Below are 25730 nucleotides of genomic sequence, written 5' to 3' on the forward strand. Positions count from 1 at the left end.
TGCTGTTTTCGCTTCATGCACGGGATGAGCGCATGGGGGTGCACTCACCGTGTTCCTCTTCGTTGCCTGTGAGTCAGCCAGGTGTTCTTCCGCTAGGCCCGGTGTACGCTTGTGCGCACGCGCCGATTGTCCGCTCCGTTTTCTTTGTCCGGCCGTGCGGTGAGGTGCGCGACGGCTGGTGCGCGGGTCCCAATCTCCCAGCTCGTTGCCAGTGTTGCAGGGCACTTCCTGGGCCCCAGATTGCCTAGCACGCGGGCGGGAATGGCAGCGCGGATAATGAGGAGGCTTACACGTTGCTGCAATTGGGAGTGACCTCACCCCGAGCGGGCGGTCTCTTTTATTAAATCCCCGCAGGCCGCACCTGGTCTGCAGATGCGGTGCCGCGGTCTGGTCATAGACTAGACCGCTAACTATTACACAAGGGTGCAACAGTCTACTGGAACGCGACCCTTTGTCCCTTGGGAGATCATTGGAGATCCGAAAGCTGGTGTGATCGTTCACATCTAACACACAGACAGGGTAGCATCTTCAGTTAAATGCGCTAGGCAGTGGACACAGATGCCATGGAATATTACATGTACTTCTTAATTAGCCTTCATAAGCATGCCTAAACAACCAAACCATTCTTTCCTGCTCTGGAAAATATGCTTTGTATTTTCTCCTCTTATCATAACCAATGTCGCCTGTGGATTAATGTCCTGTTCACATAATCCATTCGAGATGTAACTATTGCCAGCCATATTCCTAAATATTTTCTCATGAGACACAGCTGGTATGACCCCATTCAGTGGGCAATGTCAAAGAATAGACAGATCAGTTGTCCCTTGATGGGGGATACTTTTATGATTCGGGATCCGTCTGTTTTTTGGCCATCTTATTTGTATTTATCCATGCTTATTTTGCATTTTAGCAATAAATGGAGTCATAAAATTACGCATTTATTTGACTGATAAACATGAGCTCATACTATGATGTCAGTCACATTTTAGCAAATTAAGCAGCCAAATATAGCGAAACCACAACAATCACAGGTAAATATCACCAATATAATACAGCTATATGTTAACATATGCCTGTATTTAAGGAAATCCCAACCTCTTTTTTAACTCTCCATGCTGTCTATCTGCTCAGCAGTTGTACTGGAATTCACAAAAGAGAGCATGGACAGTCACCCACAAGAAGCATACATTTCAGAATGTTTCCGCTTTTAAAAATAAATACCGACTCTGACTGTATTTATCTATGAAAATCTGTAAAAACTGAAAACTGGTAGCCTTATTTATGATCAGCCGTGAGTCGCGTGCACAGTCATCAAAAGTGATGTTCCAAGGTAATAAATACTGAATAGCAGAGGTGGCGGTGCTTCTCTCTGCAGGACCCTCAGTGCTGGGGTCTCCAACCAGAAGTAAAGGTGACCAAAGGTTGGGTTTTCCTTTGCAAGGAGGCTATCCAACTTAAGTCCTAGGTTTTTAGTCCACTTTCACAGAAATATCTTGCATCTTATGCCATGGTTGAAGGTGTTGAAAGCAGCTGATTGGTGCAGCATGAATAGCGCCTGAACACCACCACTATCGTCAACCAACTTACAAAGATCTGCTGGGTTGCTTGGAATGAATTCACCCTGCAGTCCAGCTACTATGTTTGATTCAATGAATGATTACAAATGCTGTCGTATTATTGGTTCTAGTAATTTCAAAAGATAGGACTGGTTAAAAAAGAGCCAGATTTGCAGCTTTCGTAAAAGTACAGGAACTACTGCTTTTTAAGGCTATAGAAAAGACAGCTAACACTAGGCCAAGAGTATTAACACCAGCTAGTGACATAGTTACCATAGGGCATACTATGAAGGATGTTAACATCTTAGCTGGGTAAATGTCAAGTGGGATCTCTGTTGCTCTACTCTTTGGTGTCTTTGTGGTCATTCTATTCTTAAGAATTAGGTCAAATCAACAAAAATATGACTTTTCTGTGGGCTTAGATACATTAGGGTGATTAAAAAAGCTTAGGGCTGGATTACAAGTTTGACACAACAGTGCAAAACCCGCGTAAGGACTGCTGACCGTATCAAAAGTTGAACTCGTGTTACACAGTTCAAATTGTGATACGGTCAGCAGTCCTTTGCCTTTCGCTTGGCGGTGCCTGGAAAACAGGCACCACAATGCGAACAGCAAAAAAGTTCAAGCATGGCATGGATGTAGATGTTCATGCAGTGCTGGAACTTTGTGGAAATACAGACAGGGGGCACATGTTGTGCCCCCCTGAATGTATGCCCATGGCAGGGGGCCATTGGGGCCCTATAGGGCCCCCTTTTTTCCTGCACCTCCAGTCTTTTCATGGGGGAGCTCCCGCACTGAAATGCTGGCGGTGGACAAATTCGTAATATGCTGAGCGGGAATGCGCCAGTCCCCGCTTAGCATATTGCTATGTGGCGCAGCTGACCCACTGCTAGGGAAAGACTGATCCCTGGTGCAGCCAGCAGTCCACCGCCGGTACGACTTTAACAGTCGAAATACGGTGGACCTCCTGCACGAGTCTGGCGGTCGCACGACTGCCAGACTCGTAATCAGGCCCGTAGCTTTTTCCTCTCCATGTAATTTTTGAAGGTTTCCTAGTGAAAACGTAATCACTGTTTTTACAGAGCTTTTGAGGGGCCAGAACGTTGTATTTAGTTTGATCTATTGCTCTGAGGCTGTCTGATTTTCCAGACTTCTTTCTATAAAGATGTGGATGCAAAAAGCCAATAGCAGGTATTTATTAGCTCTACAGTATATTTGAAAAATAGCTTTTTCTCTGAATCATGATTGGTTCGAATTTCCTTTGCTAGCAAAACTTTGATGACATCTTTTCTTTTTAAAACTATCTTTCCCTCCAGTCAACTACATAGTTGAACAGCTTTATGAAGGATCTGGGATCTGTGAGTTCAGCCCCAAGTCATACCAGTTAGTAACCTCATACAAGCCTAGCACTTTATTGTGAAATAGGTATGAATGTCTCTCCAGTGTCATTTGGAGACCCACCTCTTTGTTTGTAGGTGCACTCAACTTGTATAGGGATATAATGCCAACTATCTGAAGTAAATTAGATCTAACACACACTCTCCCTTGTAGGTTTAACCAGCTGATTCAACTGCATAATAATTATGGATTGTTGGGTGGAAAGGGTATCGCCATCAGTGACTCAGACATAAATGGTGCCTAGGAGCATTATGGTTTCATAATTTTACACGATCGCTCACATTTAATATGAAAAACAGTCTTGTAAATTCTTCCCTTTACTCAAAAGTCAACAGAAAATTGTCCACCCGTTACATTTTACCTTTATTATGACTAACTATATTTATTCCTCAATTGAAGGGGGGATGGGTACTCTGTTAGCTTCACGTGATTTCTCGCAATGATTGATAACCTGCCCCCCTCCCCCTGCATCTGTTTTTCTATTACCATATGCAGGCAGTTGAAATTACGTAATTCTTATTCTGTATAGTTTTGTACCAGAACTCACCTATGTCAAACCAGGTTTCAGCAATGAACATCGGGCCCGATTCACAGAACTAACTTAAGACAAAATCCTAAACTTACTACCATTTTGGTATTCACAGAAGGCACTTACTCATTTTGGTATTCACAGAAGGCACTTACTCATTTCGGTATTCACAGAAGTTAGGAGTCCTAACTTTAGGACTCCTAAACTGCGAAAAATCCTAATTTTAAGACTTTCGGTATTCACAGAAGGCTTTTAGGAGTCCTAAAGTTAGGACTCCTAACTTCTGTGAATACCGAAGTGAGTAAGTGTCTTCTGTGAATACCAAAATGAGTAAGTGCCTTCTGTGAATACGAAATGGTAGTGGCCCCGATTCACAGAACAAACTTAAGACAAAATCCTAAACTTAGTACCATTTTGGTATTCACAGAATGCACTTACTACTTCTGGTATTCACAGAATGAACTTACTAACTTTACGTCCGCACTAGGGCCGGAAATTCCGGCCCGGAGGCGGGGCTTCCGGGCCGGAGGCGGAGCTTCCGGTCCAGAGGTGGAGATTTTAAATCTCCGCCACTGGCCGGAATCCCCACCTCTGGGCCGGAAGCTCCGCCTCCGGCCCAGAAGCCCCGCCTCCGGGCCGGAAGCTCCGCCTCCGGGCCGGAATTTCCGGCCCGAGTGCGGACGTAGAGTTAGTAGTCTTAAATCCATTCTGTGAATAGCAAAAGTAGTAAGTTTATTCTGTGAATCGCAAAAGTAGTAAGTTCATTCTGTGAATACCAGAAGTAGTAAGTGCATTCTGTGAATACCAAAATGGTACTAAGTTTAGGATTTTGTCTTAAGTTTGTTCTGTGAATCGGGCCCAGTATGTTTAGGATTTTGTCTTAAGTTAGTTCTGTGAATCAGGCCCTAAATGTCTAATTTATAGTCCACAATCAGGTACATCAGATGGAAGGGATATTTAAATGCTACTTAGGTAGACAGTGGCGTGCAGTTTACAGTTTCATATTTTGTGTGGCCCAGAATATTTGTTTCAGTGAGCTCCATTGAGTTACCCATCCCATCACATATTCCCTCCTATACATGTCCTGTACTGCTGTTACCTTGTAGACTGCTGAGCCTCTCTTTATTAATATCCAGACTTGTTAGGGTATTCCTTAATATGTTAACAGGAAAGAGAGAGCCTATCATAGACGCTTCAGAGCTTTATGAATTTTAAACCGAGTGGTAAGACCAACAGGTTAGAACAATCCCACATTACATTAGTGAGGAAACCAATCTTATTTGATAGTTGATATTTATTAGCTTATAAAGTGCCCGAATCACCCCAGCAGGGGTATCTCCGCACTGTGACTGCTACTGTCAACCAAGAAGACTCACATTAGAACAAAGAGGTTTTTAGCCATTTTCTAAATTTCAGGTAGTCGGGGCATTGTCGCAAATGTATGGGGAGTTGGTTCCAATATAGGGGGCAAGGTGGGAAATGGCTTTACCACCCAAGCGAGCTTTTTTAAATCGTGGGGTGCAAAGTAGTGATTTTGATCCTGACTGAAGGGACCTGGAAGGCAGGTACCTTATAACTTTATCAGAAAGGTAGCTGGGACCCATGTCATACAGAGATTTATAAACCATACAGCAGATCTTGAAATTAATTCGCTTCCGCACCGGGAGCCAATGCAGATGTTGTAAAAGGGGTATGGAGGTCATTCTGGGAGGGGCGTTGGCAACTAGGCGGGCCGCTGTCTTCTGGACTACCTGCAGTTTATTTAAGGAAACTTCATTGGCTGAGATCAGCAGGGCATTGCAGTAGTCCAGGCTTCTTACCACTAATGCCTGAATCAAAACTTTCAGAGTAGAAGAGGGTAAAAAGGGGAAGACTCTTCGAAGTAGACTGAGAGTGTGAAAGCATGCCCCCGCAGTGGAGGTGACATGATCTCCTAGTGTTAGTTTCTGATCTATATGGACGCCCAAGTTTTTGACCTCCTTTTTGGAGTCAGAGCGAGCCCAGGTCATATAATTTGAAATGGGGTACTCAGTGATTGCAAAAACCAAAGGAAATGATGGACGGAGTGTTGAACATTGCAAGCACTCACCCCCAGTCAACTGATCTGGGTTTAATCCATCACCGTTCTTTAGCCCACTCTGCCACCCCAGTTCAGCCATGGCCCTATGCAAACCAGTCTGACCCTGTGCCTCATGGGAACAGTCCAGCCCGAACTGCCAAGCCATGTCTTCCCTGGACCGGAAACAAGCTTCCTAGGACCGGTTTCTGGCATTTCAGCCGTCTTCAGCCAGGCTTGCTTGAATCCAGTGGCAAAGTGAGCAAGGGACTGACGGTCCTAGGAAGCTTGTTTCCGGTCCAGGGAAGACATGGCTTGGCAGTTCGGGCTGGACTGTCCCCATGACTTGAAAGAGGTAGGGGAGTTTAGAGAGCACATTTTGAGTGATAGCTTTAGTTCTTTCTAATTTCAAAATACATACATTTCTCCATTTGATAATATCACCTGTAATAACTATAAAATTGAGGTGGGTGCGACCTGGCTTCATACTCTGTAAATTGATCTCATATTGTTTATCCATAAATATTTCACCCTGTTTTTCTCTAATTAAAAAGGCTAGAGAAGTTGAAGCATTCTTGTGTCTTGCTTCGACATTATTAGTGGGTCAAGTATCTCTGACTTACTTAATTTGATTTTAAAGCCAGAGATCTTTTCAGCTACATATAGATTTATCAGAATTTCCAAACTTTACAATTTGACAACCGGTTGTCACCATCTTAATTTTGTCTGCGCACATAATCTAAATCTGTGTCTCCATATTTAAAAACAGGGTTATAGGGTATCTAATAAGGTCCAGTTGGAAAAGCACGGGCTTTTCAAGTAGTTTCACCCCATGGGGTCAAGTATGCCACCACACCCTAGGCCAATGTAAGACAGCAAGCCTTTTGTCAGGAGGAAATGGTGTCTCTCCCTGAAATCCCACCTTAACCTTTCCACTTGCTCAGCACCACACTGTCTCCAGTTTCCCACCAACTCAGTCCTTTTTTGAAATCTGGGCCAAGAGAACAACCAATAAAGAGAACAGTGGAAAGAAAAGCAGCCTTTTCTTGTGTCTTTTTGAAAGCTCAGTATTATCTAAGGCATGCTCTCATACGGCTACTAGTCCATCTCTCTGCTACAAGGAAGCACTGTGTATTGACGAACTGCAGCCTGGAAATCAACACCAAAATTAATCTAAAGTCCACATATGCTTACTGTCTATATGCCATTTCAGTCTTGGACACATTGGAAGCCAACATACACTTTCATGGACGACAGATACCAACACGAAGATCCCAGTGTTCACGAAGACCCGGCAGCCACTGTACACTGCTATCAATAGTACTAGTCCTCTTAGTTAGCCACAAAGACATTTCTCATCCAGAATTTGTGAAAAAATAGAATTGCACACTCCTGTGGCTGCTTTTGACAGCCCAATCATATGGCTTTACCCTGGGCCTGCTACTGCCTGCAACTGCTTATAGCTGCCATTGACTAACGCGCCTTGTTCATGTGTTGATGTTTGAACCTCTATTTAATGGAACGGTCTTCTGACTAATTACTGCTTTGCTTCTGCCAGGGTCTGTGTTCTATTCCAGTGCATCTTCCTGCAGAATGCTCCCAGATGTCTATTGCATTTTGCTTTACTCTATGTTCTGCCTTTTGCCTGCAGTCAGGTCCAGCTCCTGATCTACTCCCTCTCTACATAGCTCCTAGTTGGTGATGTTCCTATAATCTGGTATTGCTTTTTTGATCCACTTATCCCCTTGCTTATTCCACTTGTTTCTCTGACTCTGCTCCTTAGTTACCTTGTGTTTGATTCTTGTACTTTCTGCCGTTGCTTGTTTCCCCTCTAGCAATCTCTAGTTGCCAGTTTTACTTTACCTTGCTTGTTACAGTACTTAGCCCCCTTGTGCCTGTCTTGACGTATTTACTCTCCAGCCTTTCTCTGTCTAGCGTGCTACAGTTTCCGTGATTCATTCTCTTGTCTGTCTTGTTTGTTCTCATGTTTAACCTCAATGCTACACTCTTATAAGTTTGCTACGCTTCTTGATTCCTAGAGCTCAGCCTGCTCCAATTGGTCTTTAGTTTGACCTTTTACACTCTGGCTAGATAGCACATGCTCTGTTTCGAAGAGGCTATTGTATTAAAAATGTAGGCTTAAGCCCGTCCATAGTCTTCCCATTTGTTGGCTCCATCGTCGCTCTCATATTCTTTCTCCCAATTTGTCCATGGCATGCATGCGTCATGCCTCTTCCTGAGCTTAGCCCTCCCCGAGAACATGGACCAATTGCTACAATCCACCCACTGCTCCCCTTTTAGGAGCTGTTTTAGGAACGACTTTTTTCTATGTGATTTTGAGCACTTCACACAAGTGCTCATGTTTTTCCATCGCTCCGAGCTCTGTTTCTGTAAACAGGCCTGTAAATCTTGTTCTTATCTCGTCACATTTGATGTGTATTCAAAGACCAAGGTCCAATGTCATATGCTGCTTTTCAGGGGCACCTGTTTACTTTTCTTTATCTGACTTCAAAGTGAGAGTTTTTTTAAATCGTAAATTAATGCCCCCGGGCTGCTTGTACATTTAAGGGCAGCTGGGCGCAGGCAAGAGACAGCATAGCGCGATGGGGAGCAAAACACAAAATACACCACTGAAGCCTGTGAACTGTAATTTATTTAATGTATTTGTTCATAATTTACCAACCCCTTTAAAATGCACCTTTCTAGGTCCATTGTTCTACACTGAGATGTGCGCTCTAGTCTTTTCTGCTTGTGTTTACTACCAACTGGCCTCTAAATACATTAGCTTTCTGGGAGAAGACGTGTGCCGCTCCCGAATTGTAGCCATGCTAAGTGCCTGCCCCTATTAAATGCACCTCAGTAAAATAATTTGTTTATTTTGATGTCCGTTGAATAACTATCTGTCTGAAAGCCAATGTTGTTTTTTTTGTTGAACATCTTCAGTGGCCTATGTTTTGCAGTGGCTTAAAATATGCATATATGTGCATTGAAAATATACCACAAATATTATGATTATATAACAATTTTGATCATCTGGGATACATCCCTGATGGTGCTGGAAAAACCAGGTATCAAAAGCACAAATTCAAAATAGCCACATTATTTTTCATGATCAATTAGCCCTCTGTCTGCGTTGATGCAACTTGGGCCTTCATTTTCTATGTTTCAGGCATAGAGGCTTCAGGTACTCAAAGAACTTGTGCTGGAGTATGCGGTCCTAATTATGTTATCATCACTTAGCTACATGATTATTTGATCGGCAGGGACTGGAACCTGGCTCCTGATGAGAAGAGGTGTAATGTTAGCTGGGATCACAAGAGTGTGAGTGCTGCTACTGTTTCGAAGCAGGATTGCCTTTTTTTCTCAGCTGACTCTTACTCCAAAAGCTATGCTGGGCTTCTCCCTGGACCCCAGGCTCTGCTGGGTCAATAGAGTGTTGAATGGAAACATACTTGGGAGAAGTAGATGCTTCTGTAGAAAATTCTAAGGAAGTAACAGGGGAACCCTACTCACGACTGAACCAGGGTAATATTTATATATAAGAAAACAATGGTTCCTGTGGATAGATAGAACTGATATTTGAAATACTTATGCACATTCGCAATAAAAGGGACCATATAATGTCAAAGGGCAAGAAAAACCATCTACACAGTTTGCTCGGTATAACATATTTTATGGAAAAAAAAAAAACAATAGGTACACTTCTTACAGTCAAAAGTAGTACTGTTTGTGCATTGTGTCCCCTAGTGAAGAAATGGAACCAATAAGTGAATATACAAAGTGAATTATTATGTACACGGTTTCCATCAGTTGTGAAAAACGACCATTTTTATGCAGTATTTTTTACAGCTTCGGTACACAATGGTACGGGCTGGGTAATGGTCTGTTCTTTTTTACTTGTCGACGGCGTTTCGACCCTTCTATCAATGGGGGTCTCCTCAGGACTGACGATGTAGGGACATCTAAAATAATATAAGGAAAGCATAAGGCCCATATACCGGCACAAATGCAGGAAAACTAATGAGAAGGCATCTATAGGGAATTACCTGGATGAAGAGAGTGCTGCCTCTGTGACAGTGAAGTGAAAGGTGAAAGTAAAAAACACTCACGTGAGGACCCAGCCGGGTTCTACAGTATAAGGACAAGAGAATGCATGTCAGTTACTGCATTATAGAAAGAACATAGGGAAAGCTGGTTGTAACATGTCGTGGTGGAAGAAATTATATTTACCTCAAAGTGAGGTCAGGACGGACATATTGGATGGCCGGTAAGCTCTTCTATAAATTCGCTACAGCCATAGCGTTCTGCTGATTACAGTGACGGTGCACTGTAGGTTACTGTGATATAAGGCATATGAAGAGTTAAGCTTTAGGGGTGGGTTCTGAATTGAAATGGTGGGGGCGGGGAGCTGAGATAGCAGGGCTCAGGACTTACTTGTTGTTCTTGTCTGGATAAATCAATGTCTTAGGCAGCAGCGGTGAGGCCTCCCAAGTAGGCTCTGGGTGCAATGACACCGAGCGCCTGTGGGACGTTCTGTTTTATCTCGAGTTTTCCCGCCTTTCTGATCTGGAAGCCGGCAGGCTTCTCAATGGAAAACCGTTGTAGAAAATTCAGCCTCCAGTGACCTTGTTTGTTTATTGCCATGTGCTGGTTAACTACTTTGCTTTCATTTGATATTAGCAGGCATTGAAAGCCAGTTCAAATTTGTGATCTCGGTTTAACCTTTTGTGTTTTTTAGGTCTTGCCTTGATAGCTGTCTCTTAAAGACCTTATATTTTTCTAACAGTGGGCTTAGAGTCCGCCACTTGCTTACCAGTGGTTTGCTTCATTGTCGCTCTCATGTGCATGCTCCTTATTGGCCACCCATCTTAAGCTGCCTTCCTCCTTCCTCTTTGTGTGTTTGTCCCTTCCCTGGATCATGGGCACATTACTTGTGTCCTTCCACTACTCATGAGGTCTCGGCTAGACAGTGTATGTGCTGTCTAGAAAAGACTGTTGTATTTAATTTGTGGGCTTCAGCCCGCCCATATTCTTTCCATTTGCTGGCTCCATTGTCGCTCTCATATTCTTTCTCCCCATTTGTCCATGGCATGCATGCATCATGCCTCTTCCTGTGTTTAGCCCTCCCAGAGAGCATGGACCAATTACTACTATCCACTGCTCCCATTTTTTTCTGTTTTTGAGAACGTTACAAGAGCACTTATGTTTTCACTCTCTCCGAGCTCTGTTTCTGTAAGCAGGCCTATAAATCTTGTTCTTATCACATCACAGTTGCTGTGCATTCAAAGACAGAGGTCAAATGTCAGATGCTGTTTTCCGAGGGCATCTGCTTACTTTTTTTTCTCTGACTGCAAAGTGAGCCACGGGGAACGGAATCTCATGTCACAGGCTCACCAGCCACAATCACAGGCCTCAGCTTCTCCCACAAAGTCACCTGCCTCTGTACATCCATTAGTTGATCAAGAGAAGCCCACTGATTCAATATATTTTAGCTACGGGCATTCCTGCAGGCTCTCTGAGTTTAAGCAAAGTGAAGCTTCACTGAGAAGGCAGAGGCAATCTCCAATGAGGATGTACACTATCGACAACAAAGCCGGCTATTGTACAGAGAGGAAGCTGCTTTGAGCAAACTTCAGTAAGGTCACCTAAAGACAGATGTACATTGCTCGGGCTCAAGCGACTGACGGGAGCCTTTTATCCTCTTGTATGTCTCATGTAGACTTTGATACAGATTTAGTTCAGATTAAACTTCTACCACTGTATGTTGGACCTTGCAGTTTAAATGCTTAAGACCGGAAGCAAGAGTTTGACAAAGCATTAGGGGGCCCAAGTGTCATACGATACATGAGTTTCAAAGAAGCGCTAGGCTTGGGGGCAGTGGAAGGGTGGATCAGAAGGAGTTCAGACAGAATAATACAAGTTGTGATGTAACAATGCTCAATCATGTTATTATTAATGACTTAAGAAAGTGCATTTATGACTTTCACCTAACTTATAAATCGTCTGACTGCTGACTTGCCACAATGGATGGATTCATGTAATAAAAGTTTCAAAACGACATTGCACCACATCTCAAGTCAAAATGCATTCATGAGCTGTCAGGTCCAGTTACAAGAAGCAGTGGATTCCTTACAAATCAACCCTGCTGAGTTTGCGAGGTCTATGGCCAGCTCGCTGCTTAATCATTTTTTTCCTTTCAATTCTGGCAATTTTGGTCTGGTTTACACAACTATAAAAACAAGCATTGGCATAGTCAATAGGTCTCGCCTTTGGGACCTTATAAGTGTTTAGCCATGCAACAGTTGCATAACTAAATACTTAGAAGGTCCCAAAAGTGAGACCTATTGGCTATGCAAAGCGGCCGTTGGGCAGCGAAAGTGAAAGTAATTGCGGTAAAGCGCGGCGCGCGTGCCCGCGCACATGCACTGTAGCTCTAGACTGGCCTGGTAGCACTTTTTGGAGCCCTCTCAATAAGTCTCGCCAGACCAGCGCATGCGCTAGGTCAGGCGAGACCTAACCAGTGCTACAAGTCCTGGAATGCATTAAAAAACGTCGATTGGAGCAGCTAGGCACGCATGTACATTATAAACGTGGCTGCTATACTTTGGCGTGATTCATGCATGTGTTGCGATATTAAACTGCCCAAGTGAAGTAAAACAGCTATGGGGTAACATCAAGGTATTAGGAAAATGGGAGGAACAAGGGGTGGACTGAAGTCATCGCAAGGCTCTACATTTTTGCTAGAAAAAAGCTCGAAAACATGACTAGGTTGATCTTCTCCAGTGTCTCCCAAGCAATTTAACCACAAAAGAAAAGATCGCCCAAAGGTGAAAAACAAATTGAATATCAAGCAATTAAGGTGAATATGAATATGTAAAACATGAAAACTCTTATGTATTCGTCTGTACAATACATTAATTTGCCCAACATCAACTTTTTCCCACTGGAGCTCTCAAAGCCCCTTGTTCACTGACCAATAGACCTCTCATTTCGTTCCTACATCTCTTCATTCAACAGCCCTCAATTTGGACCCAGAAAGAACACGCTTCATGGTGTGAACTCTTTCCTATAACCATCTCTGAGTAAACATACATGGAAGTAGTGTATCACGTTGGAATACAGATGGAACACAGTGTGGAAATGCTTGTCTAAGAATGACTTATTAGTTGACAGGGATAACGGGAGGCCAAATGTGTGGACTTGAAGCTGCTGCAGACAGTGACGTTGTTTTGACTGTACTTACTATCTCTCTACTGGAACGTTCATAGCGCTTTGAGGGAAAATAATAGAGAAATGTTTAGCGTATGACCTGGGGCCAGATTACATAAACTCAGAACCAATGTGGGGCAAAGAATGCCGAATCCACTTTGGTCCTCCTTGCCTTTGTTTGAGTCACAGAACATGTCCAACATTTACTGCATAGTGATTTGTTTGAGAAGAGGGCTTCAGTGAAGCATCAAGCATGAAAAGAGAACTGGGGAAGAGTGCTCTAGCTGCTGCTTTCTCTCACTCACCCATCAGGGTCTGCTGCCAATGGGCCTCCATCAGCCCATGTCCAGCACAGTGAACTTCCTTCTTCTGGCCCTGACCACGGCCCCTCAGCAGCATCTGCAGTCCCAGGCTGCCTCATGTAGCGTCAACAAGTCATATAATGCTTTTATTTAGTATACGGCGAAGAACTCGTCTCCACAGCAACTGGCTGGCTCCGGCATACATATCCACCATTTCAACATAGTTTACATATTAATGCTTGCAGTGGAAGGTAAGGAAGAAGAGCGGCACAGGACACATTCCTAGACACAAAACGGGGTTTCCCTTCATATTTCAGTTTTGAATTTAAGGACTGCTGAAATGCGATTGGTCAAAAACATTACACTTGATGACTCGGAAGTTATATATTTTTACACCCTCGGACATCCTTTTAAGGTCCAGTTAGGTTTTATATAGAAGGAAGTAATTTCTGTACCATACCAAAAACTTACTTACACACTTAAATTATGTGCTCTTGGCTAAAAGACATTAATATTGACAAAGCCAATAGCTCTCACATCTCCAAGACCCATTGGCTTTGCCAATGCTTGTTCTTTCTTGCACAAATCTTCACAAGGCATGCAAAAACAGACCGCTAAATTACCTTACCTTTATGATTGTAGCAAAGTATTCCCCGTCAATGTAATTATCAGTTTTCATGTAAAGATCTCGGAGTTCACTGGCACCAACTGGATTGTATTTTGCATTAAATTTATCAAAACGCTGAAACGTTTGGCGTCCCTTTAAAGAAAATACAATCAAACTTCATATTAATGACTTTTTCTTGCTTTTTGCTTAGATGCTAAGAAAGCAAACCACAGAAGGAGAGAAAATATGACTTCTCCCATTATTTGACAAAGGCATATGGTCAGATGCTTCCTCTTTTACCTAATCAGCGATCAAAGACAGGCCACTGATACGTTTGATAGAAAAATAACCCTTCCAAAAAATATGAATTATTAATTAGGATTCTAACGATACCAGTGCTTTGACTAGTGTGAGGATAATACATGTCCAATGAAGTCCAGAGACTAGGGGGCATATCAATCAGGGCTTTATCTCTGCTTTTTTAGCCAAAAAAGCAGAGATAAAACTAGCACCCTATCAACAACAGGGTGCTAACATGCAAATTTGCATGTTAGCACCCTTTTACTCTACGCTTCCCTTTGCATCTCTAATGAGATGCAAAGGGGGCGTTCCAGAGTAAAATAATAGGAGAAATGTCGCTAAGCGACATTTCTCCTATTATCAAGAATGTCGCTAACCCTGTTAGAAACAAAAAAAGCAGCCCTAACCGCGGTTAACGCTGCTTTTTTACGTCTGGTATTTTTCTGACTTAGCCATGATATCCTATGGAAGGAGGATATCATGGCTAAGTTTGTGAGTCCCTATCAACAAGCTAACGTGAGATTATCGCTGGGTTTCCAGCGATAATCTCACGTTAGCCACTTAGCGTGAGGATTTTTATCGCTATTGAGATAAGCGTTGCTAATAGCTAAAAAATCCACGCAAGCCGGCGATAATTATCCTAGCGCTAAGTGCGCTGAGCGATAATTATCGCCGGTTGTTGTTGATATGCCCCCAAATTTTGCTAGCAAGTTTATAACAAAGGAAACACCACAATGGTACTGTCATTGTGTCCTAGTGTCACAATTGTACAGATGCAGCATTGATTTGCAAGGTAGAAGCACCAATATGTGATTTGCTGTGCCTATGGGACTATAAATACTTCACTTACTGCATGCACATCCAATGAGTCCACTGTCAAGTCATAGGGGTGAAGTTTCAGTTGAGCAAAGAGTTCCCTCAGCGTCATGGTCCTCCCTTTGGAGCTGCACACTTCTCGCTCCGAATCCACCCGGTAACTCTTTTTAATGAAGCGTAAGAGGTGCTTCTGGCTCATACACGCGGCAGCATGGATATGAGTGTCAACCTGAAAATGGTATACCAAATGAGGGCACGGTTATTCAACATATTTTGACAAATTAGACCTCTCTCTCTACCTGTAAGATTACATCAAAGAGTTTTGAAAAAATTTAGAAACTTAAAGTGAAAAGTAAGCGGGCTGTAGCTGGATTGTGAAGTTGTAAGAGTAGATATCTGCAGTTTAATACAGAATACATTTGCATACTAAGTAACTTCCAAATTTTGATTTCCAAAATAGAGGGATACTGGAGTCAAATTTTCCAAACTGTTATACTAAAGAGGGATTAATTTAAAATTAATTTATAAAATGTTTCATTTCGAAGCAAAAGATATATTTTAAAGCATTAATACATAACGCATTATAGATCAAGAATCAAGCTAAAAGTATCACACCAATTGTTGAGATGGTCCAATAAACCCTCAATGACAGTATGCAATATAGTTGCTAAATTCATCATATCAACATTGTCATTATCACAGCCATATGAAACCCGATAAAAATATGCTGACCAACATTAGTGACAAATATGCATGAAAACATATGTTTAAGCGTTTCTGTGGAACTAAAAACTAGTGGCCAAAGCTTTTCTTTGCTATGCACTTCTCTTTCCATTTCGAAGAGTGGCAAATGGTTTAACCTAAACCGCATCTGCTTTACAGATATTTTAGAGGCTGATGTTGCTTAGTCAGGGCTCAGCCCTGTATAAACTACCACATTCGGGGTACAGTTTTTAGACTCTAACTACAAATCAGCCTCAGTCGTCTATTTATAGGTCACTGGGTTGATCAGTGACTTGAAAACACTAATGGTCTCAGCACCGCTTCGGGAGAAACAGCTTTGTTTTCGGTGGTTTTTGAACCACTCAAAAGGCTTCATGGAGCGGATTATGCAGGGGAACCCCTGCAGAGCATGAATCTATCCTTCAATGCCTCTTTCCTGCTTCAGTTTTAATGAAACGTCGAGGGACACAGTTCATCATATTTTAGCCGCCATTTAGTTTTTTCCCTGACTGGTGGAATCCTCCTCAAGTAGGACATTTTATGAAGGTACTGTTTTCACTTACATCTCTTTTGGGCTTTTAAATTTTCTTTTAGTCCATTTTGGATTCCTCCAGCTATAGTTAATTCCTGCACCTCTGGGCTTTTTCATTCTCATCTTTTATTTTTCACTTTTTATTAAAAAAAGAGACTTTATTGGATTGTTGTGCCTGCGCTGGTTTTAAGTATTTTTTATTTGCATACATGAGCAGAACCAAACATCTACTATATTCAAATAAAAAGCTTACTGTTCAGGTATTGACAGGAATGGGTTCCATGCTCTCGGTATATCTATTTTTGAAGGTCCAGGGGTCTCCGGGAACGTCTCCTCCTGGGGGCCTTACTGGTTGGTTTCCTCAGTTACTGAGCGTACTCTCACGAGGGAGTGATGGGCACGACGATTAGACAGGAGCTTAAGTTGCTGTCGGGGAGCGTCAATGGGCTGGGAGACAAGATCAAGCGAGGTGTGGTTCTCCAATTTTTAAAACGTCACTCCCCAGATGTCGTCTTCCTACAGGAGACCCACCTGCTTGGGAATGCTAGCAAGGCCCTGTCGCGATGGGGTTTCCAGCTGGGGGCACACTCTGCTTTTGGCTCTGGATCCCAGGGAGTGGGTATACTGGTCCGGAAATCGTTCCCTATGACTGTTGACTCGGTCCGCACTGACGTCCCTGGTAGATTTGTGGCTGTTTATGGGACCTGGGAGGGGCGTAAACTCAATCTCCTCTCTGTCTACATACCACCAGGATTGCACTCTCAGGCCTTCATAGATCTTGGGGATCTCCTTCTAAACTTACCAGATGGCAGACTGTTGATTGGGGGCAACTTCAACTCTATTGTCTGTGACTCCCTTGACCGATGGCCCCAGAGGCCCTCCCGCAGGTGGGTACACAGCTTTCTGGGAGCGATGGGCCTAGTGGATGTGTGGAGGAGCTTGCACCCGACCGACCTACAGTACACTTATCTCTCTGGCCCTCATGGCAGTATGTCCCACATTGACTATGTGTTGATACTAGCGCATCAGCTCCACGTTGTCAGAGACATACACCACCTGGCTAGGGGGATCTCCGATCACTCACCCATTCAGTGTCGCTTAGAGGTGGGGAGCCCACAGTCCGCCGTGTTGCCCCGATTAACTCCAGGTACCTCACGACTCCCCACATCAGGGAAAAGGATCTGAGCAAGTCTGATCTTTACTTTCAGGAAAATGAAGGGTCGGTTGACTCGCTGACTATGCTTTGGGAGGCCTACAGGGTAGTTATGCGGGGGGTGGTCTTGGCCCAGATCGCCGGACAGCGCACGGAGAAAGCAGCAGACACAACGCGATTAGAGGGGGAGATCTTAGACTTAGAAAACGCAGTCCAGACACAGGACACAGTTGACGTGCGTAAGAAACTGCATATTAAGGTCAAGGAGTTCTCTGACCTGGCCACGGAGGCCGCCAAGACGGATTATAGGGCCACACTCAGCAGAATCTACAATTTAGGTGACAAGGATGGTAAATTACTTGCTTGGTTGGATCGAAGAGATAGGGCTCGGCGAGTAGTGCTTGAGATAGAAACAGACTCATACTCTAGCCTCACTGCACCACAAGACATTGCGGACGCCTTCGCCAATACTATCAGTCACTTTACACATCCCACACGTTGCATACGGAGGAAGAGGCTTCCTCACTCTTACGGGATATCTTGATGCCGTCGCTTACCGAGAAGGAGTGCTCAGACGTCGATCTTGACATTACAGTCGCAGAGGTTGAGAAGGCCATCAAAGACTGGGGGGAAAGCATTGGGCCCTAACGGTCTGCCAATTGAGTTATTCAAGCTCACGGCGAGCAAGACGGCACCTTATCTCACCGAAATGTACAGCGAAAGCAAAAAAGAGGGTATCCTTCCCGAGGACCAACGCTTCGCCAACATTGTAGCAATCCATAAAGCGGGTAAGCCAGTCAACAAGTGCTCGTTCTATCGGCCCATCTCATTGCCTAACTGTGAAATGAAAATCCTAGCGAAGGTTCTTGCCACTCGCCTGCTCTGGGTCCTCGCCCGCCTGGTCCATCCGGACCAATCAGGATTTATGCCCGCCCGAAATACCTCCTTCAACTTGCGCAGGCTCCATGGAGTGTTGTGCCGGGTTGACACGATCAGGCTGGACGCTGTCATGGTATTCCTAGATGCAGCTTCAGCATTCAACACCATCGAATGGCCCTACATGTTTGCAGTTCTTCATAAGCTCGGTTTTGGGCTCGAATTTATCAAATGGGTGTGGCTTCTGTGCCATCAACCACTTGCCCAAGTGGTCGTTAACAATAGAAAATCTCCCGTTTTCGTTCTCGGCAGGGGCACCAGACATGGTTGCCCCTTGTCTCCACTTCTCTTCGCCTTGGCACTAGAGCCCTTGGCGACATGGGTTCGCCAGGACCCCGTCATACGGGGCCTTAAATGGACGTCAGGGTGGGAGGACCGCATCTCCCTGTACGAGGATATTTTGCTTTACTTAGCCTCCCCGGCGGTGTCCCTCAACGTGGTTTTGGACATATTTCACATGTTTGGTAGGTTTGCGGGGTATTAGATAAACTGGTCTAAATCGGTGCTCTATGTCATTTATGGCAAACGCCCTTTACTCCCTCAGGGCTGCCAATTGGCGGAGGCCGCCACCGGCTTTAAATATTTGGGGATCTGGGTCCCTAAAGATCGATCTAGATTCTGCAACTGTAATGTCTTGCCGCCCCTAGTGCGTCTTAGATCCGACATCCAACACTGTAAATCACTTCCGTTTACCCTTTTGGGATGAGCGGCCCTATTCAAAACGATGTCCCTTCCTAGACTTTTATATGCGTTACAGAACATCCCGCTTCCTGTCGCCGCCTCGTATTTCATGGAGGTTGACAGTATCAATTGGGACTTGCTGTGGGAGGGTAAACCACCTCGCATTGCAACACACAAAGTCACGTTAGGATGGTTTGACGGGGGCATTGGACTTCCGGATATTAGGAGATACTATTGGGCATCGCAACTCGCAGCAATTGGCCAATGCATGTACAGACTAAGGGAGACCCGGCTTTTTAGATCAACAGGTGGCTCCTCCCGGGTGGTGGCTTTGAGGGTGCTTTATATGTAAGATCTTTGAAACCTGCTCTGACTGGCCCGACCGGACACGCGGTGCACATGTGGAGGGTGGCTACTAGGAGTCTGGGTTGGGAGGAAAAGCTCACACAGGCCACGCCACTCTGGCACAGTGAGCAACTAGGCAAACTGATCCGCTCGAAGGGCTTCGATAGATGGGGCCTCATAGGTATCTCCAAGGTGGGTGATCTATGGAAGTCGGGGGATGTGGTCCCTTTTCCCCGGGTACAGCAAGAATACGACCTAGCCCAGTCTGAATATTTCAGGTATCTCTAAATTAGGCATGCCTTGCTGGCTGTGCTTCCCAGGGGTAGTGAGCTCCACGAATCCTCCCCATTCAAAGATAGGATCTTAGACGGTGATCTACCAGAGAAGGCCATTTCACTCATTAACAAAAAGCTCATCAACAACATGGCGGACCCCTTGGCCCGCTTGAGATCCAAATGGGACCATGATGTGGCAGGTCTAGATGTTGAGGATTGGCACGTGGCAATGGCCTCCCCTCGGCAGGTGGCCATCTCCTCCAGGCTTTACCTGGTGCAGCTAAAGCTTCTCCACAGATCCTACTTGTCAGGGCCCCTGATAGGTTAGCATGGGTTACACGTTGAATGGTAGCTGTGTGCGACAGTATGGTCAGGAGGGAACTTTTATACATACTCTCTGGGAATGCGCAGTTATCCAGAGTTACTGGGAGGGGGTAGTGCGTCAGATGGAGGAAGTATTGGGACAACAGATCCACTGCAATATTAAATTGGCCTTGTTGAATATTTGGGACCCTACTGACTTGAACTCCAGGGAACGAACAAGGGTCACTTTGGGGCTGAAGGTTGCTAAAAGGAATATTGCCCGATTGTGAAGGGCACAGAACCCGCCTCATGTGGCTGATTGGGGCAAAGATATGGATTGGTGTTGTTGCAGGGATTCTGCTCATGCACAGAACTATGCGTAGGAAACCAGGACCTCAGTGAATTGCGGTGTACCAAAAACTCACCTCAGTACCCAGAACCCCTATCCGACCAGCATCAGTGTCTCATTCGCTCTTCATACCATATAGAAGTTACCAATGATTAGACAACCCAGAACATGCGACTTTAGAGTACTCTCAGGAATGGTGGGAATCAGAAATACCTGTTCGTTATTATTCTCATATCAGTCCACAACAAGAGTAGTCAGAGACATGGTAAAGTTTAAAATGTTTATTTTATAAACTACGTGTCCTAAGATGCAGTACTTTGGCTAACATAAGCAGACAAATGATTAAAATTAAAACCATCAGCATTGTTACAATACCGTAGAAAATGAAGGGAGAAATCATATTACAAATGATAGTGGAATACAACCACCCTCCCTTCGCTAGTAAGCTAGTATTATTAGACTAATAGAAGGTCTCTAGGTTTAAATGGGGAACCCCATACCGTAAAGATCAGCTTAGGTGAATCACATCACAGGATCAGCTTTGCTCTGCGCCTGGAAAAGTTCTTCTCCAGAATGTGTGTCTAATGCATGCAAACTGCAATATTAAAGGCTCTCGACTTTCAGTGTGTGCGTGTTATTGCTAGAGTGTGGGCAGATCAACCTGAACTCAAAAACATACATTGTTTGGTGGCTCAGGCTGTTTCTGCACACAATGTTCAGACCAAGGTCGCAGTGTACGTCTAGGGATGTGAACAACAGACAGTTCTCATGTGAAGAAAAGGCAAGCAAGCAGTTTTCAAATAATAACATGTGCAGTGTTGTGTGCAAATGCAGCAAAAGTGGCAAGATGGCGTTTCTAACAGCTAAGACGCTTATGCTAACATAGCAATGTATGTATCTAAAACGCTGCCTCCACTACAGTGTATGGATACGGAGAAGTCCATCCATGAAGCCAGGGGGTGCCCGAACAAATGGACACTAATATGGTGGCAATGGAATGTCCACAGGGGAGAGATTTGTGAACCCCCGAGATCCAGGGAGGATCCTATTGGTGGGATCTAATTCTGTACAATTGAAACTGTCCATGTCATTCGTGCTAAATATGTTTTAAAGACCCATTTTATATTCAGCACTTATTGCCAGCTCGCATGTAGCTGTATAGCATATGTGTCCTGCCTAATTTTCAATAAAAAGAACTTTAAAAAAAAAAAAGCTTACTGTTAGTTCCCCTGTGTCGGGCTCTCTCTCTACAGCGCCCACTATGGATCTATCATATAATTTATTCAGTATGGCTCAATCTAACTCTTCAAGTCAGCATCTGCACCCATGGCATCATCAAAGATTCATTCACCCTCCTCTGCCAACAAAAGGCTCAAACGAGACCCTCCTTCTCCGCTGAAACCTTTTTCGCCTGTATCTTTAAACACTGTCTTGGAAGAAATACGTGCTCTCAGACCTTTATTGAGGAAACCAATATACGTCTAGTTCTGGATACGAAATCATCTTCACTCGACTCCAGGGTGTCCGTAGTTGAACAGCATGTTAATGACCTTCAGGATGTCTCTGCAAGAGTTTCATCTTTGGAGAAGGATGTGGTACTCTTAAGGAAATCTGCTGAGGACCTTGGGAACAGAAACAGACGCAACAACCTTTGTTTATATGAGGGCATTGAGGGAGATGACCCTGTGACCTTCTTTACCTCTTTTCTTCCGAAGCTTCTGGACCTTTCTGAGCGGGTACCTTTGAATATCTAGCATGCCCACAGTTCGGGTCCTCGCCTATCTTCTTTATCTGCCCCTTCAAAGCCCAGTGGCTGAATGCTCCTATTTCTGAAATGTACTGATCTCCTGCAAGTTTTATCTGTGGCCAAGCTTAAAAAACGACTGATCTGCTCTGGAGCCAAACTGTTTGATTCCCTAGATGTCTCCACAGTAACGGCTAAGTGGCGGATGGAGTTCCTTGATCTCAGACAGTATTACGTACTTTGGGTGCACACTATGGTTTGTTTCATCCATGCTTATTTAAAGTGACTTTTCAAAATCGCACCTCTACCTTAGAAGACCCTGCAGATTTTTAAAAATGTCTTCATTCGCACTCTACGGCCTCCATGGATACAGCTGGTCCTTCCTCTATAACCTGACTCTTACAAGATAGTCTCTGAGTCTTTGCAAGTTTTATGTAATCTTACCATAATCTTCATTTCTTGCCTCCCATACAGGTTATAATTTGTTGGATGTATCTATATTAATTTATCTTTATATGTTTTTTCTCTGTTCTTCTTCATTACAGATCATCCGGAATCCTTACATATCCGCCCATTGTCCTGTTTGATCTCCTGACGTGGTCCATTTCCCTTTGCTGGATGTGCCGTCTTTATTGTCTGTTGCCAGTCCTTGTTGTTTGTCTCTTTCCCTTCAAAGGTATGTATTACAGTTGTCATTCTTTGTTTGACATGCCCTGTCTTCTTTCATTCTTTCATTCAGTCCCCTTCTTTTTTATCTAAGTTCTTTCTTACCGATCTTACTGTTTCTTTCACCCTATATTGTGTTCTCTTCACTATTCTACTCATTTCTTTTTACCGCTGATGATTGTGTTGTCTTATATCTTATTCAATCTCTTAACATTCAGAGTAATATCTTGGAATGTGAAAGATTGTATTAATCCTATAAAAAGGCAAAGAATTCTATCTCATTTAGCTTCATACAATCCTGAATCAGTCTTGTTGCAAGAAACCCACTTGACGGAGTCAGAGGCTTTGAAACTCAAACGGAACTGGGTGGGTTTAGTATTAGTGTCTCCTACGAATACTAAGAAAAATGGGGTAGTTACTTTGTATCATCAAAAGTTGAAATGTTCTGTTATTTCTCAAGAATCTGATTAGGAGGGTAGATGGTTATCAGTTAAATTGCTTATTAACAATATATCTTTAACAGTTTTCAATGTTTATATTCTGACTCCACCGGATTATTCTTTCTGGCCTAATATTACAAAAAATTGTATTCAACATAATGGTGAATTTTTTATTCTACGAGGAGACTGTAACCAGGTTATCGACCCTTTTATTTATCGCCAATCCCAAATCCGCTTTATTCCTCACAGGACCCTCAAACAATTGCAAACTACAATTTTGCAAACACACCTTGTAGATGCCTGGAGACTCTGTAACCCAGAGGCAACAGAATGTTCTTTTTTCTCCCCTCCACATGGTTCCCTGACCCGATTAGATTAAATTTTTCTTTCTTGGCTCAGAACCTTATTTCCTCTTCAATTGGACCTATCATCATCTCGGATCACGCCCCAGTGGTCACTGATTTCGACTTGCTACATTCAGACCCCAGGTCTTCTAGATGGAAGTGTAACAATTTCCTTCTCTAGGATCCGCTTTTTTCTGCCTCTTTTATCTCTTTTGCTGAGGAATTCTTCTCCTTAAATGCAGATCCAGATGTTTCCCCTTCTGTGCTTTGGGACACAATCAAAGCTACTGCCCGTGGCTTTATCATTGATTTTGTTTCCAGGGAAAAGAAGCATTCACTTGCTCAACATAAAAATCTACTAACTAATGTTAAGCACCTTGAACATCAATTTTTTACTACTAGTTAAAGCTGAAGACACCTTTTTAGAAGCTATAATCTGTCTAATTTACAAAGATGGTCGTGATCCCAAACATTGTAAGAATCATCGTCCTATTTCGCTGGTGAATGTCGATTATAACATTTTTGCCAAACTGCTTGACTTACGTCTTGACCCTATTCTACCAAAGCTAATTGGCCTAGAGCAGTGTGGTTTCATTAAAAGCAGACTAACTTCCGATAACTCCTGGCTATTTTTTATTGTTTTGAATGAGGCTCCCACTCTTACCTTTCCTTTAGCTGCTGTTGCTGTTGACGCTGAGAAAGCTTTCGATAGGGTGGATTGGTCCTTCTTATTTAAAGCTCTCCATTGGCATGGGTTTCGCCTTAAATTTGTTTCTCTTATTTCCTTACTTTACTCAGTTCCTAAAGCTTCTGTCGTACTTAATGGTCTCACCTCTCAATTCCTTCCTCTACAATGTGGTGTGCGTCAAGATTGCCGCCTATCTCCGCTTCTATTCATTATATTACTTGAACCCTTTTTATCCTAATAATTATATTTCTGGGTTTACATACGGTGTTCAACATTTGAAGTTTATATCTCATCCTGAAACCTCTATTCCTCCTCTACTACAGGAGATCTGTGAGTTTTCCTCAGTTTCAGGTTATAAGATTATCTCTGACAAGACAGAAATCCTTCCCATTACCAAATTCTGTCACAAACAACAATTTGATTCTACTAGGTTCCGTTGGAATAGTTCTAAAATCAAATATTTAGGCATCTGGTTCAACAACTTGATATTGGATTCAGTTAAAATCAACATGAACGAAGGCTTATATTGTATTTCTAAACTTGTCTCTTCCTGGAACCCTCTCTTTCTCTCTTGTTGGGGTTGTCTCGATTCAATTAAAATGTTGATTACTCCAGTTTTGTTGTATATTCTCACTATGATTCCTGTCAATATTCCATCATTTTTTTTTTTTAAATTGACTCCCTCTTCTCTAAATTCTTATGAAATAATATGAAACCCATAATTTCCTTGGCCCATCTTCGGAAACCCAAATCCAATGGTGATGTGAATTTTCCCAATTTTCGACTCTACCACAAGGCTTTTTGTCTTAGACTAGCTTATAAAAGATTTCTCACTGATTCCTCCTTCTTTTACTCCTTTATGGGTTAATGTTGAACAATCCTTATTTGTGCCTTTTTCTGTAAAATAAATCCAGGCCTTTACTACAAAAGTTAATGTCACTACTCTTCCGCTGTGTAAGCACACATGCTCATTATTAAGGCCTCATTGCAAGATAAAAATTAATTCTAGAGATTCGTTCCTGCGTTCTCCGCTTTGGCCGAATTGTCTCATTACCATCAATAATAGATCTATTTGTTGGAAGACCTGGAGACATAAGGGAATCATTTGTGTCCAAGATGTGTTTGATGGTTTGTCTCCCTGTTCCTTTCATCTTTTTCAGGAAACTTTTAAATGTCCTCATTTGTTTTGGCATAAATTCTCAACTCTTATGGGAATAATTCTTGATGTTTTTTATTCTCTTCCTTCAAATGAATCTATGCCAACAGAGGATCAACCTACACTACTTTCTTTTTCATAGATTATACTTTACCCCTCTGTCGATAGCTATCTTTACACACACTATAACAAGGTTTGTTGCTCCTGTGATTCTCCCTTGACAGATTTGATGCACCTTTTGTTCTCTTGCCCTGCTGTAGCCTCCTTTTGGAGGAATATTCGGTCTCATATGTAAATTACTTTTAATTTACACACTTCCCTATCAAATACTATTCTTTTTATAGTAAGTCAATCAGATTCGTTGGGATTGCCTTTTCATGGAAAGGTTTTATTTGACTTGATGTTTGTGCCAGCCTTTCAGCAAATTTAACTAAACTGGAAATGTTCCCCAAACTCTCTGTTAAGTCCTGGTGGAATACTGTTTGTCACTATCACAGATTGGATACTGCTTTTGCCTCTTCTTTTGAACCATTTGTAAATAGGGATTTATTTTAGTCACCATTAACCAATTATTTGAATAAGGTTACAACATTCATTGTCTCACGCAATTGTTCTGAGAATT

General features: G+C 43.1%; 1 protein-coding gene across 1 annotated transcript in view; it reads right to left on the reverse strand.

The window, feature by feature from the left end:
* The window catches only part of AMPD1 (adenosine monophosphate deaminase 1), a 567491-nt gene that overhangs the window by 217380 nt on the left and 324381 nt on the right, over positions 1-25730 (reverse strand). The window contains exons 7-8 of the mRNA XM_085615836.1: positions 14808-15002; positions 13679-13810 (exon numbers count right to left, since the gene is read on the reverse strand). Of these exons, the coding sequence (XP_085471962.1) occupies positions 13679-13810; positions 14808-15002 (327 nt within the window). The remainder of the gene's footprint in view (positions 1-13678; positions 13811-14807; positions 15003-25730) is intronic.

Source organism: Triturus cristatus, chromosome 7 (genome assembly GCF_964204655.1).
Source record: "Triturus cristatus chromosome 7, aTriCri1.1, whole genome shotgun sequence".
NCBI lineage: Eukaryota > Metazoa > Chordata > Amphibia > Caudata > Salamandridae > Triturus > Triturus cristatus.